The following is a 19,215-nucleotide window of genomic DNA, read 5'->3' as shown; positions in this document are numbered from 1 at the left end:
CGCAGGACACTTCCGGTGCTAGGGAGGGAACAATATCATTCCTCCACCAGACGCCAAGAAGATGGCACCAAACGTCCTGAGTCCAAAACGAGTTCTTCCCAATGCTGCCCCTCCTAAGGAAAGTGAATGGGGAAAGCCCGCCCTAGGAAGGATACAGAAATCCTACCGGAGCCAGAGGCTTCCCAAGCTTGTGGTCTGGCTCCCAGGGGGAGACCACTAGCCTCAGGCCTATAGAGAAGAAAAAAAACAAAAAAACAAAACAAAAAAAAGGTTTTGCTGTAGGGAAACAATCAAAAACTGAGGCACAGAGGGAGGGACGGGGGTCTTTAAACTCTTTGATTGTGTTTCCTGTCAGGTGGACCAGTCAAAGAGGAGTTGATAAAAACCCATTTAAATCCCCTAAGCCCTGGTTCACACCAGTGCGAAAAAAAATTTATATACATACACACACACACGTGACTCAAGTTGCAGGGACTCTGAAAAAGGTTCCTGCACTATTTCAGTGAAATGAAGTCAGAAAGCCACACGTGAAATCACACTGATAGCTAGCTTTGAAGTTGCGCAACTCTAAAGTTGCATTGGTGTGACCCATCTTAATTTATCAAAACTCTGCTACCCTATAACAGCCAGATTTTACATTGCATTCTTGTACTACAAATGGAATGCAAAATCCCAACACATTGAGAGCACTGATTTAGTAAAAATACATAGTAAAAACAAAAACAAGCTGTTTTTCCCCAAACAGTCCTGATTTATTTTACATTTTTTGCCATAACATTAAAATAAAATTTACAATTAAAAAACTTTAAATATATACACAATTTTCCACCTTAGGACTGTATAATTGTAATGGAACTTAGGGAACATTTAAAGAGCAACTCCACAGAATGTATTTTTCCAGTTTTGATGGAAAGGAGCAAGGTTTGATCCTGTGCTGGAGATTGGAGAATCAACCCCAGCTCCCACTCCAACTAAAAGAAAAATTTATTTTGGATGGAGCCACTCCGCTGCAACAAAAAATATAAAACTGTAACTAACAGAATACCTGCTCATCTTCAGTCAGATGATAGTCTATGTTGACCGTATTAAAACAGTAAAAAGTAAATGAATTTTGACGCTGGCCACAAAACAAGACTCTGTGCCAGAGATGCTACCAGCAAGTCAAGGATTGCTTGAAAGCAGTATGAATGGTCCACAATCCAGAGAAAATTCCTATCTGGCTACTCTACTTCATCTTGACCTGTGTAGAGGGCCTGGTTTCTCCTTTTAATCTTCACACTACCTCGTCCGTTCTCTTCGCTCAGTCTTTTAAGTTGCTTTTCTGGATTCTTTCCTTCGCCTTCAGTGTGACTGCTCTCTGAGGTTGAACGTTCTTGTTCATCGTTGGTTGAATCCATGGCATCATCTGAGGAAATAGCCATGGACTCTGGCAGAACACGGAAACCAGAGAAGCTTGGGGAATATTCTGGAGAGGGCTCCAAAGACCGCACAGAGACGCCTTCCTCATCATCTTCATCATCTTCCAGAGTAATCTCATCAGGATTAATTGAAGAAGAGAGGATAGAAGTGTCAGTACTGTATTCACTGGGATCTTCTGTGGATCCACTGCTCTCTGCATCATTATCTTCTGCAGCATCAAATTCTCCACCCTCATCATCTAGTTGGCCGACTTTAGCATTGATGTCAATAAGTCCGAAACGGGCACAGAACTCAGTGGTCTGAGGATTAATAATGTGAGAAGGAACTCTCTTGTGCTGAGGATTGTTTGGGTCATAGCAAGGAATGCTGACACTAAAGTTGCATGGGATAGTAAGATCATGGCCCATATCTTTCAAGACTTCTTGCTTCATTTGTTCAGTAGAACTGTAATTCCACCTATAAATAAACATCAACATTAGAATTCTACTTAAAGAGCACAACGTCATAATATAAAAATAGTTACACTTTATAGAATTTGCAGATAGTAAAAGCATGAACTACATTTCACATTTCTAGCTTGTGAAGCAGCTGAACTGTAGGTTTACGTATCCGGGGAGATGCATACTTGTACTGAAGGAGTAGAACACAGATGTGTGGGAAGTAAGGCTGGCCATAGACTGTTCGAATCTCAGTTGGTTTAGCAGGAACCATGTATGGGCATGGCTGAACGTACTAAGTTGATCGATCAACTAGCCTGCCAGATTTACTTGCAATGATCGTTAGCGGCTGCTAGCAATATTTACTGGCTTCCCCTGCCACGAGAACACAAAGTCTCGGGCACGGGGGGGGCTTCCCCTGTCGGCGCGGTCTGTGTTGATGGGAGAAATTATGCAAAATTTCTTTCCAGCAACTGATAGGAATTTGCACCATCTATGGTCTGCAAAAGTACACACATTTCCTGGATGAACTTATGTTCGCATTGGGTTATCTTTATCAAACAGATTAAGGACACTGAATCTTTATTAAACATGTTTCACAAGGAACATCACATTTATTGATTATGTACTTATGTTGTATAATATTTAATTTTAACTTGAGGTATATTAAGAATTTTATTCCTATAGTGCATCACTAGTGATAGAGATAATACACATACATACAACAAAACAATTTACACTATCTGAACCAATAGAGCTGCTGAAATTAGGTACTAGGTCAATTTGAGGTGCCAAATTCTATTTTATTACCGACCTGCACAAATGCTTTGTTATTCCGAATTAAAAGATTTTGATCGTCTCCCAACTACAAAAACACAATGAGGTTGATTTACCAAAAGGAAAATATATTGTGCACTTGCTATAGACCTAAGGGGGTGCTCTAACCTAAGGGGACACGCTACTGATTTATATCATCTAATCATGTACTAACAAAAATGTGTTTTTTGTTTTGCTTTTTTCCTTGCACGTGATTGAGTATTCTTTGCAAAGTGAAGTTTTACTTCATTTATTAAGCTCTGGAGCAAGCACACGTGCAGTGCTCAGTATATTTGCCTTTAGTAAAATCAACCCCATTATGTTGAGCACCAGATTGCATGGCATGAATCATAGGACAAAAAGGAAGCATGATAAAGCTTATACACCGAGATGAAAACAGTAGGGAGTAATGCCATGACTGACACTAGACAAAGTGAAGTCAGATTATTGCATAAAAAAAAAAAATAAAAAAAAAAAAAAAAAAAAAGAGGGGGGGGGGGGGAATCCCCTAAAATCACTGTCTATTGGCCAAATAGATTTCTGTTTGATACCCAAATAATTCCAAACCTGACACAATAATATCTAAATCTGTCTGACCACCAATACCACCCAGTATGCAGCTGTAATTTAGTTCTGAATGAAAGTTAACCAAGCAGCATTTGAACTATCCCAGCAACCAGAACTAAATGGCAGAACACAAGTAAAATGATCAAAAATAAAGCTGAAGAGGGGTGGTTGTTCTACAGCACCCCATCTATGGTTTGCTCTGGTTGTGCAGTGCCAACATTATGGTGTATAATGTAGGAATGAACCCTTTACACTCACACAGTGCTCATTTACTCACCTGCTATGTAGACCATTGTTCTCAGGCATGTTCCATGTATTTGAAGTTACATTAAGAAGGTCTTTAGTAGCTTTCAGGACACACAGCCATTCAAGGTCATACTCTAAGCAGTCGGGTTTGCTGGGGTCATGCTTCACTTCAACAATCTAATTTAAAATAAAAACAATATGAAATTATAACAAATACATTTATAAAAATTGTACAACAAAATGTATTTTTTTTAAAATCTGAAATAGTCTTTATTGGTATTGAAGGGGCATAAAGTAACAACGTGATGACAAAGTCATGCACCCATGTTCTACAGAGTAGGGGTTGTATGCAAGGCTGGTCATAAATTAGTTTTTTTTCCCCCCAGTCAACCAGCAGGTTAAAAAAAAAAAAAAAAAAAAAAAAAAAAAAAAAAAAAAAAAACCCGATCCTCCCATTGACACGTCGATTTGGATGCATAAATCCTCCCCAATGTGTCCTTGCATTTTGACAGCTGTCAGAGTACAAGCTATAAACGCCACTGTTGATCTGTGAAGCGCTGATCGAGCAGGTTTTTTCCCCTCACATCAGCGAGGTTGAAAAGTAGTAATTAGATAAAATTACTTCTGTTCAACCACAGCAGCCATGCATTTATTGAAATTTGGCTGGTCCCTTCTAAACCTGTTGAATTTTGATCCATGTATGACCAGTAAGTAGATTCTGCCTATCGCATACTCCATATTTTTTACATTTTGTGGTCATGGATCAGTTGCTTATGCAGAAGCAACTCATCAATCTCCACTTCCCATTGTTGTAAGGTAGGCACTCCAGCTTGGATCTACACCTAGACTAATAGCTTCTAATCCTAAAAGACCAAAGGAATCATGTCCGAGTGTCCAATCGTGCTGGGAAACCCATGATTTCATGCAAAGAAGGTTATGATTAGCTTCCAGTGATCTTGTATCTGTGGACAGCACCAGAGCAGATGGAGAAAGGAATAAGGGTTCCTTGACACTTAGGGCATAATGAGTTAGAAGACTATACAAGATAACTTGCTGACCAAATTCGCGTAAAATCGGTACAACGAAGAATAAAACAGATGGATGAGCTTATCAGTAAGTTTCAGAGAGGAACAACAACAAAAATACATAAATAGAAAACCAGTCTCACCTGGAGAAATTCCCGACGTGGCAAGCACTTATCTAGTGCCAAGAATTTGGTTGCTTTAGGTAGCTCTCCTTCTTTGTCCTGTAAAAGAAAATTCATGTTAAACCACACTAAGAGAAAATAAATGTTTTTTTTTTTTGCCGCAGTTTTACTGGGGCAGGTTAGCTCAGCTGGGCAAATGGACGATATCTTACGTCGCGTTTCCTTTTGGCTACTAGGCGTGTGCCCAGAGCCGATGCCAGCGCCTGGTAGTCGCGATGACCGGGATCTGTGTGTGTGAAAAACACACAGATCCCTGTTCATTCAGGGGAGAGGAGACAGATCGCGTGTTCATACAATGTATGAACACCAATCCCTCCCCTCCCAGACAGTCCCATCCCTTCAGTTAGAAACACACATAGGAAACACAGTTAACCCCTTGATCACCCCCCTGTGTTAACCCCTTCCCTACCAGTGACATTTACACAGTAATCAGTGCATTTTTTTTATAGCACCGATCTCTGTAGAATTGTCAATGGTTTCAAAAATATGTCAGAAGTGTCATGATGTTGCAGTCCTGATAGATAAAATAAATGGCAGATCAACGCCATTACTAGAAAAAATAAATTTATAATATAATACATTTTTTTTTAATAATAATGCCATAAATCTATTCCCCTATTTTGTAGACGCTATAGCTTAGTGTACTTGGTGTTGAGTTAGTCACTTTACAGTTAACATTGAGGACAAAGGGGACTTTTACATCTAGAAAAAAATAATAATAACATTTTAATCTCCAAATACGGAAAGGTTTAACAGTAAGAGCTGTGAAAATGTGGAATAAACTCCCTCCAGAGGTGTAAATGTCCATAATATAACTGGATACTAACATTTATAGGTAAACTTGATCCAGGGAAAACCCAATTGATTCTCTGGGATCAGGAAGAATTTTTTTCCCCCTGCTGTAGCAAACTGGATCCTGCTTTTCTGGGATTTTTTGCCTTCCTCTGGATCAACTGCGGGTATAACGATTGGGTATATGGGATTGTATGATATTTTTATGGTTGAACTAGATGGACTTGTGTCTTTTTTTAACCTAACTATAACTTTTGCCCAAACCAATCAATATACACTTATTGCGATTTTTTTTTTTACCAAAAATATGTTGACGAAAACATATCGGCCTAAACTGAGGAAAAAATCTGTTTTTATTTTTTGGAAAATGTGGGCTATTTATTATAGCAAAAAGTAAAAGATAGTGTTTTATTTTATTCAAACTTGTTGCTCTTTTGTTTATAGCGCAAAAAATTTTGTTTGGGTATAGCGTCGCACGACCGCTCAATTAGTTAAAGCAAAGCAGTGCCGAACCGCAAAAAATGGCCTGGTCATGGAGCAGCCAAATCTTCCAGGGCTGAAGTGGAACTTTACTCTCTGAATCAACATTGACTATTTTTCGTCATTATACTGCTAGCATTAGTAAATATAGATAGGAATGTATATCATATTGACCTATTTTAAACCTTTTTATGTTACTTCCTGGTTTCCATGTCTAAACAAATTAGGTTATACATCCGAGAAGTCTTCGGGAGGCTGAGGAGGGGTATTCTCAGCTAAGCCCTTGTACACATGGTCGGAGATTCCGACGGAATGTGTCCGATCGGACCGTTTTGTCGGATAATCCGACTGTGTGTGGTCTCCATCGGACTGTTTCTGTCGGAGTATCCGACGGACCAAGTTTTCCAACTTGTTGGTAAAATTTTCAGACAAAATGCTCCGATCGGACATACTCCGATCATGTGTAGAGAATTCCGATCGGACAAAGTGCCACGCATGCTCAGATCAAATTCCTACATCAAAGCGATTGGCTACTAGCCTGAACGTAGTCCCGTCGTAACGAAATTAAGTCATCACGCTCTGAAAGATCGGATTTTCCGACAACTTTGTCCGACCGTGTGTATGCAACAGTTTCGGACAAAATCAGACGGATTTGGTTGTCGGAATGTCCGACCGTGTGTACAAGGGCTTAGAGGTTTTCAGAATGCATTCTATGTGAAAGCACTCACTGCCTGTAATGGAGTAAGGAGTCTCCATTTGTTAAACAAGAAATCCAGGTAAGTTTTTTTTTTTTTTTTTAACATAGCTACATTATGCATATCATGCCTGTGGGGTCCCTCTAGAACAGGTGTCTCAAACTGGTGCACAACTACGAGTCCCAAAATGCCTCTGCAAGTCATGCTTGTAACCGTCAGCCTTGCCATGCCTCATGGGACTTGTAGTTTGGCAACAACTGGAGGGCCGTCAATTTGAGACCCCTGCTAGAAGCCTGAAATCTCTGCAATAGATAGTGCTGCTCATGTAATTTGCACTAGCTTCCGAGTCCCATGATAAGTGTCTACCCTGCTGCATTCTGAACACAGGAGGTCAGCTGCTTGGTACAGGCATCATTTACAGAATGCTTTGCATTTTGACAATGAATGAACAGCATTCTCTGACTGAACAAAGTGGAGAGGTGGGGCAGTGACATAACGCAAGATGAAAAACAAAATGAGCAAGAATACAACAGGGATATTTCTTACCTGGTGCTGCATGAAAGCAGCAAACTTGACATGCAAGTGAGCTGAAAACCAGTATGATGGCTGGAGATGGTGGAGAAGTTCAGCAGCTGCCGGGCTGCCCAAGGTGTTATTCTCTACCTCTTGTCTGAAAAAGTCTTTTTTCTTTAACAGTTGATTCTTGTTACCATAGTGATAGATACTACGGGGCCAGTCATGAGACAAGAAGATGTCCATGGGCTCTTTTATCTGAATTGGGGGGGGGGGGGGGGGGGGAGAGAAATAAAAAATAAATAGGTATTAGCACAGTGCTCTGAAGCTATAAACCTAATTCTTCACATCTAATACAAAGGCAATTCATAAGGAGGCAAAAATGCAGTCTGTGGAGGTTCTTTTTAGGCATGCAAATACCCACCTTTGAGAATACTAGTATTTGTAAAGGTACTTTATAGGACTCTTACACTTTCAGGAAGGAGACCCTGATCATTTAGTTAACTACCACAGCCTTATAATAACTATTCTCTAGAAAAACGATTCCAAAGAATAGTTAATAAAAAATGTTTATTTTTTTAACATTAGGATAGTTATAAAGGACACCCTAATTCCAGTGAGAAGATATTTTGGAACGTCATGTGAGAAAATAAGAAGCAACATGCTAAATATACATATAATAATCTAGTGCAGGGGTGCCCAAAGTGCAACCTGCCATTTCCTTTTCTTGCAGGCAGACTGCAATAAGCTATAGTTTTTCCTGTTTTAGGTTTTATTACATTCCTAGAAGTTTGATGACGCATTGATCCTATTTAGCAAGAACAGATGTTTAAATGGGTCAATAGTAACTTTAGGTTATAAAACCCTAAATTCCCAAAAAGGGGAAAAAAAAAAAAAAAAAAAAAAAAAAAGGTCATTTTTAAATTGATGTTTTCTATTGTGAATAAAATATGGGTTTAGGAGATATGCAAATCATTGCATTCGGTTACTTGCCAAACCCAGATTTTATTCACAATAGAAAACATCAATTTAAAAATGACCTTATTTCCCATACCCCCGCCCCCCCTTTTTAAAATTGTACATTTTCTCAGTTTAAATATTTGATATGTTTTATATTGTGAATAAAATATGGATTTGAGATTTGCAAATCTGCATTCTGTTTTTATGTAAATTTTATACATAGTCCCAATCATTATGGAATTGGAGTTGTATGTATAAAGGCTTTTCATGAACTTGTGAAAATGTGTAAATACTTTTAGTCAAGTTATATGTTAAAGCAGAGAGTCTGTCGGCTACCATAACACACAGAAAAGGCTAAAGAATTGTTGTCTAGAGTGAATAGTAATGCTATTTTTATACAGCAGCACTTGTCTGCCATAGAGATACATTATCTCTTCCAATTCTAATTTCAGTAAAGGAATGCATTGTAATGTGTTGGGAACTAAAGAAAGAGTGCAGTAACACACAGCAACTAATCTTGCCCTTTCACTATTACAATGAATTACAGCACTTTTGCACGTATGTACAGAAGACAACTGTATTGCCTACTCTCTCTACTCTCCCTAGTTAGCTGCTATCACAGAGCGCAATTCCACAAAATAAAAACACACAAACAAACTAAAGTGGAAGTCCAGGCTTTTCCTAAGCTTAAACCTGCTCCCACCCCATTCTAACTACACCGTGAAAGGAAGATGTGTATACTCATCTATTCTGAGGGCACTCTGGTCCAGTCACATGATCACCACACAGGCATTTCAGTCATTGTTTGTAAACTCTCCTCTGCCCTGAAGCCAACTGCTTCATGTGACTGAACCAGAGCGGCCTCGGAATAAATAAGAATGTACGGCTTCCTTCCACAATGTAGTTAGAAAACAAGTTAAAAAAAGAGGGGGGGGGGGAGAGAAAGAGTAGCAGGTTTAAAGTAGATCTTCACCCTCTACAAAAAAGTCAAGCAATTTTGTCTAGACAAATGATGTACACAGTGGTCACTGGGCCTCCTGGGATATGCCGTTACATATTCCAGGGGGCATTAAGTCTTTCATTTAGTAAGTAGGAGAGGGGTAGGCCTAGAGGCGCATCATTGTGAGACCCCCACCAGCTGAACCCAGATGAGCTGGTGGGCCTCTCAATGACATCACAAGCAAGATGTTCATGTGGAAGTGAGCAGTTTCTATTAACAGAAGGATGTCAGAGGGACAATGCTGGATCCGCTGGGTGGAAGAGTATCCAAACAATACCACCCAATAAGCGAGGGTATAGAAGGAAAAAAAAAAAAAAAAATTATAATATTAGGGTGGCACGGGGTAGAGTGAAAGTCCTCTTTAAGCATAGTTAGAAAAGGCCCAGGTCTGGAGCTGGACTTTAAAATATTAACTATATAGAGCTATTGCAAAACTGACCACAAGATGCACAACAGCACATCTTAAGCGGACCACATGAAAAAGTACTATATGAGCAAGAAAGTTTAAATGTAATGAAGTGAATGTGTCTGCCAGTCTATCAACTTCACTCCAGTCTCAGCCTGGGTTTTTTTTTTTTTTTTTTTTTTTCAGTTCTCTTATGCAATTCTTTGGGCACCCCTGATCTAGTGCCTACCTGTTTGAGTTTAAAGACTTCTATGTTCCGCACATGGTAAGCGCTTCTAATTGAATCTTTGGTATATGGAGGGTGTTCAAAATGACCTAAAGGAACGACAGAACATGGAATGCACAGAACTATTAATGAAAGAGCATGAATCACATTTCTAAAACTCCATTTGTGGCGTTCCAGTCTTTGCAAACAGTGCATGGAGGGATACTGGTTACGGTTCAGCAAGTTAAAAAATAAAAATAAAGCTAGGTGTTAAAACAATGCAAGAGATAAACATCCGTTTCTATAATATTGTGTTTGAAGATAGTTTAGAGCTAGGAAGGGGTTAATTTGTTAAGGCAGGTACTTCCCCCTTTTGACAGGTCTCTTAAGCGGAGGTAAGCTCAGAAAGAGTTGGCGCTGCCAAGGGGCAGAAAGATCATGCTGACAGCCCCTTTTTGGTGAAAAGAGCCATTTTCTGGTGATGCAAATAAAGCAGACGGTTTTAATAAGACTATGTTGCTCGCGCCTGTCGCCACCCACCACACACACACACACACACACACACACACACACACACACACACGTATATTTTTTAATAAAGTTAACACAAAACAATGATGCCAGTTATTGATTACCTTTTCTATAATCATGGTATTTGAAGATTCCAGAAATTCCTCCAATTCTTACACCTTGATATTTCACTATCCCAGCATATCCTAAAAAAAGCACACACACAAAATTTAGAATATTACATTTCAAAAATAGCCATTGTAATGGCTAAACAGTAATTAGCTCCTAATTTGTAAAGTCGACCGCTCGGGAAATGGTGGGGGGGATTAGCTGTGCCAAGAAAGATCCTGCCACCTCCCTCCCCCCCAAAGTTAACCGTTAACCATTTGCCGCCCGCCATATAGCAATATGATGTGGGCAAAGTTGTTGAGATATCCTGACCAGACGTCAAATGACATCACCAGGATATCAAGCCACTGCACGCCCCCGGGGGAATGCATCGTGGGGATCATTGTTGCAGTGTGTCAGTCTGACACAACTCCGATCTAGGTAAAGAGTCTCTGACAGACTCTTTACCACGTGATCAGCCGTGTCCAATCACAACTGATCACGATGTAAACAGGAAGAGCCGTTGATTGGCTTTTCCTCACTCGCGTCTGTCAGACTCGAATAGAGGAGAGCCAATTGTCTGCTCTTCTGACAGGAGGGGGTCGGTGCCGATTGATCATCAGCGCAGCCCCCCTGAGGATGCCCAAACTGGACCACCGGGGATGCCCACCACTAGTCACCACCAAGTATGCCAATCAGTGCCCACAATGGATGCCAGTGCCCAGAGTGGGCATCACTGATTGACATCCATCAGTCCCATCCATTAATGTACATCAGTGCCCATAAGTGAAGGAGAAAAACAAACAAAAAAAAAAAAACACTCACCTAGGTAGTAAATATTTGGTGCAACCCAGCCTCCATAAGGCAACTCTTGGAGGTGATTTGAGGCCTCATGATTCCCTCCAATGAAGATTGTAAGTATTGGAGCCTTCTTCTCTCCAGAATAATATCTATAAAACATAAAATAAGGCATACATTTAAGTCTGTACACTTGTGTTATTTTGTAGCACTGAGCTGCCAATTTAATAGCAGGATCACAGCAAAAATATTTCCAAAAATGAAACAATTATAAAATGACATCTTCTAAAAACCAAAAGGTAACCACCCTCTCATCTTCAAAAGGAAACAGTAACAGTGTTTAGATTCAAAATGTCTCTTCACCGTAAGTTTTCTGTATGTATGTAAAATTATACGCCAACAAAAAGACTATTGGGCCACATACCAAGTATATAGCAGCACTGCAACAAATGTTGTAAAATGTGATATTTTTATTAAAATTTATTACATTGTGCTGCAGTAGATTTGCTTGCTTAGTAGTATTTTCTTTTGAATTCAGAGCAGCTGTGCATGGCTTCATCCACACAGGCAAGTCATCTAGTCAGAGATCTATTTACACGACTACAAGTCCCAGCACAAGTGTGGCAACATCATAGCACCTGTAATACAGCTTTTACTTCCCATAACCCCAAGGTTTCTCTCTCCATGTTGGCTTGGGATTGGGGGCAGTTTGCATATTGCACCTGCAATGCAAACATGTAATAAATAAATACATTTTTATTATTGGGTGTATTTATTAAGCAGGTAAATAGATGTGCATTTTTTATTATTACTTTTTTTGGAGGCTGTTAAGCATTGCATCAGTGATCAGCAGACCACTAGTGTCATGCAGGTCTCCTGCAGACCAGTCCGTGTATCTATGCTTGCCATCTGGAATGTATGGGCACACATACACTGACAGGAAGAGTCTATGATCACTGAGAACTACAAGCTGATATCTGCAAAGGATGCTGGTACTTGTAGTTGATGCATGCTCAGAGCTCTGTATATAAATGATGTGGTTGAAGCTCTGCATGGTTGCTTTGGTTTCAAATGTGACAGCTAGTACAGGGATAGCTAGATCATTGGGAACATTCCACTAGGGCTGCAACTAACGATTATTTTCATAATCAATCAGTTGGCTTATTGAAATAAAAAGTGTGGTATATAATTTAGTCAATATGTAAAGTTAAAAAAATGCAATTTATTCTTAAATATCTCGATGCAGTGGTAAATATAAATAACCAACGATATGGTTAGGGAGCAAAATATCTAAGCCACTCTGAGAATAACACAGAAGAGATATACTGTATATAGTATTAGGAGGAGAGATATACTGCATAACCTATTAAAGGGTGAATCTGGTAAATATCAGACTCAGAGATTAAAACATTTTATTTAAAATACAATGTCTTCCTTCAAAAAAAAAAAATGTAATTTTAACAACGTTCGTTTGATTTTTCTAATCGTTAGTGGGGTCAAATCAATGTTCATTTTCAACCACATTGACGGTAACATTTGGAAACAAGGCTCGGTACGCACCTATGCAGTTTGCTTTTGATCTGTTTTGCGTTAAAAAAAAAAAAAAAAAAAAAAAAAAAAAAAAAAGGCCCTGCCCCTTTCCAAATACGCAGCGGCTGAAAATAAGCATAGATGTGAACATGTCCCATAGGAAACCATGTAAATGAACTGTAGTGCGTTTCTGCAAAAAGCACCAAAAAAAAAAAAAAAAAAACAGATGTGAACTGGGTCTAAGACGTTTAGTAACATAATGGGGTTAAAAAAAATAAAATTAGCCCCTTATAGTACAAAAAAAAAAAAAAGGCAGATAATCACTACTGTCAGGGATTCATTTTTTCACTGTAGAACTGTGAAAGTAATTACAGTAGCCATTTGTTTTTTGTAGTATAAAAGCTCATTTTAGTTTTTTAACCCCTTTGTGTTACTGGCCAATCAATCGATTATGAAAATATTAATCCATTCATTTCATATAATCGATTAATTGTTTTAGCCCTACATTCCACCCCCCCCAAAAAAAAAATAAAAAAAATAAAAATAAAAATAAAAAAGGTGGAACAAGTAACATGTTCCTGAAAGGTGAACTTATCCTTTAATCATTTGCAAAAGCTGGATTATGCCTTGAAGAGGGGGTAAGGGAGGGGAAGGTCATTCTGATGAAAACAAACAGTACAGTTCTCATTATGCTGCATAAAAACATCTTGAGGTTGATTTACTAAAGGCAAATAGACTGTTGACTTGACAAGCACATTTCCCCAGAGCTCAGGGAATGAAGTGAAGCTCGGCTGACTTCTGTCATCCAATCTTGTGCCAACAAAAATATGACCCCCGCCCCATCCCTTATTTTCCTTGTATGTGATTGGGTATTCTATGCAATGTAAAACTAAGTACTGGGGAAAAGTCCCCCTGTAAGGTGGAACCTATCTATATGCCTTCAGTAAATCAACCTTATTGTGTATATTCAAACAATAAAAATTCCTACTTGTAAAAAGTCTGCATCTGACGGTACTTTTGGGGCACAGCCATGCATTTCATGTCCCCCTCATTCCTCACTGCCTGAAAGTCCCCACAGCAGAGCAGGAGATCAACTTTAGTGTTCTCTTTCTTCTCCAGGAACTGGATAGTCTCATAGATCTTATCGAGCTCACCGTGACAGCATCCTTCCACTGCAATCTTCATGGCTGCGGTTGTGTGGTCACCAATAAAGCTCACAGACAAATCTTTCTTTATATTCTCATCTGCAGGAACAAATTGCATTATAATGAGACTGGCAAGGTGATCACTTACATATAATGCCACACCCAAAGCATGTGAACAAAAGAATGGGTATCCCTAAGTGGACTTTAAAGGTGTTAATAAGTACACAACAAAAAATGTTGCAAGATAATATTTATTCTACAAAACACATCACTAAAGACCAATGGGTAGGTAGGAATGTATGCAAATATGACAATCTTGGTGTTGTCTTTACAGATTTATATACATTCCTACCTACCCATTGGTCTTTAGTGATGTGTTTTGTAGAATAAATATTATCTTGCAACATTTTTCGTAGAATCTCCTACTCCATTTTGTATTCTTTTGTTATAACAAGACTAAAAATTTTACAAGTAAAAAGTGACATTAGAAACATTGCAAATACATGTAACAACTAATAAACCAAGAACTACAGGCGCACCCCCCCCCCCCCCACACACACACACTTTGGGTACAGGAATCCATTTGTTTTACCATGTGTCCCTTAAGTGCCAGTTCACACCACATGCAGTGCGTTTGTTTTCAGAATCCAAAACGCATAGAAAGTAGATTATATGGTTTTCAATGGCATAGTTCACACCAGTGCAGTTCCAGTAAAAAAATAAAATAAAGAAGTAGAACATGCTGCATTTTTTTTCTGCACTGGAGCGCTGTAAAGCGCATCAAAAACACACGGGAACACACCTAAATGCACCAAAAACGCACTGCAAAACACCTGTCCTTATTTAGGACCAGTTCACACACCATAGAAACGCAGTCCGGATGCGCGCCAGATGCTTTTTGATGCGTTCCAATGCGTTTTCCCCTTTACCTTAAATAAGAACATGGGTGTTCCAGTGCATTTTGGTGCATTCCCATGAGTTTTTGATGCTTTTTACAGCATTCCAGTACAGTCCAGTGCAGGAAAAATGCAGCATGTTCTACTTTTTTTCTGGAACTGGTGTGGACTATGCCATTGAAAACCATACAACCTACTTTCAATGCGTTTTTGACGCAGAAAAAAAAAAAAACACACACAACGCACTGGACTGCATGTGGTGTGAACTGGCTAAGGTTAAGAAAAGGGGGGGGGGGTAAAAAAATAAATAAAAGCACTGGACTGCATCAAAAACATGCATGCAGAAAAGCACCTGAAACGCATCCGGACTGCGTTTCTATGGTGTGAACTGGCCCTTACAGAGATTTCCCTTCACTTCCTGTCCCATAGCCAAAACAGGAAGTGAGAAGAAATGCCTGCAGATTAAGGGAATTCCTTGGGGACCTCAGGACTAGTGTCCCCTTTGGAAGATTTGACTTCTATTCCTGTTCTGGGGACAACACAAAATGTAGGATTTTCTTTTGCTTTTGAATAGGGTAAATAGAAAGGGTGAATCTCCCAAACAGGGACACAAACGGCAATAAAACCGACTGATCTAATCCCTTCCACTCTTTAAAAAATAAACTACAAAAAGCTTTTGCCTTTAGTTATACTTTGATAAATCAGTCCCTGAGAAAGATGTGGCGGTCATGACATTCGTGACTCACACATTACAATGTGACCGTCCGATCTCTAGAGATCTAGCAGCAAGTCGTATATCATATGGGCCTTCCTGGCTGGAAACAAACACAGGGACAGTCCATTAGATTCTTCTCATAGAGCAGAGCATGCGCACATCGGAGGACTCGCTCCGACTCTCAGCTCCCCATATCAGCGCTGTACAGGCTCGGGTCCCCCCGGCAGGCCGCAACCTCCCCGAACACTGAGGGGGGGACAGGACTCCGCAACCGTACTTCTCAATGTAAGCAAGCGCTGAGACCACACACAGCTCTCCCTGGTAATAACATAGTATCCCCAGTACACCGCTTCTTACCTGAGCTCCACAGACACTCCTCACAGTACTAGTCTCCAGTCTGTACAGGAAGATGTCCAGATGTGGTAGTGACGCGCCGGAGGGGGCGTAAACTTAGGGGCGTACACCTTCATGCGTGCTTTCATTGGTCGCTTTTCTCTTCAGAGAACCAATTGTCTCTCCCCGAAACTCAAGGTACAACAATACGTCACGCTTTAGTCACGTGTGCCTCGATGTAGTATACAGTTTTAGTTCAGGAAAATGGCGAATACTAATTCTAAAACACGCTTTAGTTACATGCATAAAACGTTCAATTTAATAACAGCTTATATGTTACATATACAGAATGAATTAGGTATGATTCCACATTATATATTATTCATATCTGATAAGTTAGTAAGACTAGAATAATACTGCCATGGTCATGTGATATGAAACCACACTCCCGGAAGTATCCGTGGAACGCACGGCTGAGAAGCAGGAAGAGGAAGTTAGGCTCCCGATAGTGGAGTGCGCAGGCGCGGCAATGGGGTTGGCAGCTAGCTCAGTTCCCCAGTAAGGAAGAAGATCCCCTGGACCTGACAAGAGTGAGTGACATCCAACGTTAGCGGTGTGCATGTGTCACCTGTGTACATAATACATGGGGGGCTGAATAGAGATGATTGGGGAGCCCCTGTAATCAGTCATCGTCTTTAGAAATGTGTCATTTTGTATAAATATGTCCTCCATACACTGGAATAGAGGAGAGTGGGCACACAGGGGGAGATGTACTAAAACTGGTGCAGCTGTGCATAGTAACCAATCAGCTTCCAGGTTTATTGTCAAAGCTTACAGTGGAACTTTATTCAGAAAATGAAGTCCTGCTGGATGACTTCAGGCTGGCCCCTTTTGCAGGGATAGTTATGTAAATCATTAACAATAAGTGTCTTTTAAAATCCAGTATGACACTGTCTTGCCCTGCACATGCTCAGTTGCGCTCTATTCTTAGGCACTGCTGAATTTGTAGATCTTCTTTCAAATTGGGGCAGGAGTGGCATTGGCGGTAAAACAGCGCTATTTTTATACCGTAGTTTTAGCGGCGGTATTCGGCTGCTACCCCCCGCTAGCGGCTGTGAAAGTGTTAAAATCACCGTAAAACGCTGCTGCAGCAGTGCTTTGCTGGCGGTATAGCCGTGCTGCCCCATTGATTTCAATGGGCAGGAGCAGTCTATACAACACTCCTTCACTGCTCCAAAGATGCTGCTAGCAGGACTTTTTTTCACCGTCCTGCTAGCGCACCGCTCCAGTGTGAAAGCCCTCGGGGCTTTCACTTTGGAGAGACAGCAGCGGCTGTTTCAGGTCGGTTTTCAGGCGCTATTTTTAGCGCCTGCAAAAAGACCCAGTGTGAAAGGGGCCTCAAGCGGGAAACAAAATCCTTGTATCCTTTACAACCAAGGAAGCTGCTTCTGTTTGATCTGCAACTGCCATGGTGCTGCACATGTAGTCAGTTATGACACCAGCCATTTGATCGTTTGACGTTTGGTTGAGGACACAAGTAAACGTGACAGTTAGCAAACCCGACATTCCAGAAATGTAACTTTTTTTTTGAACTGTTAAATTGATAGGTTTGGTTCCGCTTTATGATTTAGGTCTGGGTCACACCTATGCTGTTTTTGGTGCTTTTTGCAGAAACGCAATACATGCTTTCCTATGGGTCACGTTCACATCTATGCTTTTTTCAGACGCTGCATTTTTGGAAAGGATCAGGGACTTTTTTTTTTTAAATGCAAACTGTGCATTTTTGGTTCAATAGACTTCAGTGGAGTTGCTGCATAAAAAAAAGTGTGTAGTGAATTTTGGTGTGTTTGACACGTTTGTAAACTGCTCAACAACAAATTGGCCTGAAAAAATTGCAGAAAAAAAACACGAAAGGCACTACAGAAACGGATCAAAACCAAAAAGGCATAGGTGTGAACGAGGCCTTACTGCTGTTCAGGGGATCTGGGCAAAATGGCATCCTCCAGCAAGAAGAAACAGGAGCCATTTCTGGAGCCAATTTACAGCACACACTAATTTTGTTAGCAGAATCATTCATGTGGAATGTATGTTCCTTGCTAAAGAACATTATTATTATTTTTTTTTTATCAGGTTGTTATGGGTAAAGTTCCACTTTAATTGAACAAGCTGACGTTAGAAGCTGATTGTTTAAAATGCAGAGCTGCATCTGATTCAGTGTGCTCCAGTTTTAGTAAATCTTCTCCAGTTGACATATTTGGTGATGAATAAAACAGTATTTGGGGGGGGGATTACTAAAGCGAGATGCATCATTGTTTGTAAATATTGGCTGATTTCTGTGTGCCTAATCATCAATGATGTCACACAAGTTGTATGCGTGTTTGTGCCAGCCGTGCCATATCACTATCACTGCGATAGCAGTTATAATTCCTGCCATATGTGTACACACCCGGATGCTGCCTTCCCAGCTAAGGGGGGGGGGGGGCTCCCCCTCCCCCAACCGCAAATATAAACAAACCCTAAAAATCCTATGTGACCATTTTCATTTCTTGTCCAATAGCATGCACAGAACTTTCTAAACAAAGAATTGTTCTAAACCATGACCATGACCAAGAATTGTTCTAATTGTACACCATGACCACAGTGGTGTAATGCTGCAATGAGGAGGAGTGGACAGCAAGGAGCAGCACTGGAAGAAGGAGAGGTGAGGGAGATGTGTGAAAATACACCACATCACCCCAGTGGATATGAATGGGCTGCCTGCATGCAGCACCTGGTGGCTGAATCTGCATAAACAGAACGCACATTCACGGGTGTCAGCGCCCATCTGAATAAGGCCCTAGGCCGCAGGGATGGCCAGAACGCCAACCCTCTGGCTGCTGTGGAACTACAAGTCCCATCATGCCCCTGCTTGTGGGAGTGATGCTTGTGGCTGTCAGAATCTTGCAATGCCCTGTGAAAATTGTGGCTCCGCAACAGCTGGAGGGCTAATGTTTGCCCATTCCTGCTGTAGGGGATCCCTGAAAACTCATCTCTTCAGGGAAGCCTATCTGACCCCCCACCCAACAACTGAATTTTACTTTTCTTTTTCATCAGCTCATCCCCACAGTTATTCAATTTTGTATCACTTGCCCTTTCCTTTTTAGATTGCAAGCTCTCACGAACAGGACCCTCCTAATCCTCTTGTACTGAATTGTATTGTAATTGTACTGTCCCCTCTCTACATTGTAAAGCAGTAAACCAGTGATTCTCAACCAGGGTTCCTCCAGAGGTTGCTAGGGGTTCCTTCAGCATTGGACAATTCTGCCTCTCAGATAAGTTCCCACTCCCGCCATTGAAAGGCTGGCATAAACTGCTGGCACTATATAAATCCTGTATAATAATATATCCAAAATAATTATACTCTATCTGAATAATAATTTATCCTGTATAATGATAAA

General features: G+C 40.4%; 2 protein-coding genes across 4 annotated transcripts in view; one reads left to right on the top strand and one right to left on the bottom strand.

Moving 5' to 3' along the window:
- Positions 1 to 730: 730 nt before the first annotated feature.
- Positions 731 to 15,912, bottom strand: DBR1 (debranching RNA lariats 1). Its single transcript, XM_077448452.1, has 9 exons — positions 15,803 to 15,912; positions 13,678 to 13,933; positions 11,187 to 11,311; positions 10,379 to 10,459; positions 9,768 to 9,853; positions 7,206 to 7,430; positions 4,654 to 4,731; positions 3,517 to 3,662; positions 731 to 1,875 (listed from the first exon to the last, which is right to left on the bottom strand). Exons 2-9 carry the CDS (start codon positions 13,872 to 13,874, stop codon positions 1,221 to 1,223), a joined length of 1,593 nt encoding a protein of 530 aa, XP_077304578.1. The 5' UTR covers positions 13,875 to 13,933; positions 15,803 to 15,912; the 3' UTR covers positions 731 to 1,220.
- A 350-nt stretch (positions 15,913 to 16,262) lies between these two features.
- Positions 16,263 to 19,215, top strand: part of VPS8 (VPS8 subunit of CORVET complex) — a 350,033-nt gene continuing 347,080 nt past the window's right edge. For all 3 annotated transcript variants that reach the window (XM_077448451.1, XM_077448450.1, XM_077448449.1), the window contains exon 1: positions 16,263 to 16,368. In XM_077448451.1, the coding sequence (XP_077304577.1) occupies position 16,368 (1 nt within the window). In that variant the 5' untranslated portion in view covers positions 16,263 to 16,367. The remainder of the gene's footprint in view (positions 16,369 to 19,215) is intronic.

This window comes from Lithobates pipiens, unplaced genomic scaffold, assembly GCF_037356315.1.
Source record: "Lithobates pipiens isolate NorthernLeopardFrog02 unplaced genomic scaffold, aLitPip1_a1.2 Scaffold_22, whole genome shotgun sequence".
NCBI lineage: Eukaryota > Metazoa > Chordata > Amphibia > Anura > Ranidae > Lithobates > Lithobates pipiens.
This window is presented reverse-complemented; position numbering and strand designations above follow the sequence as displayed.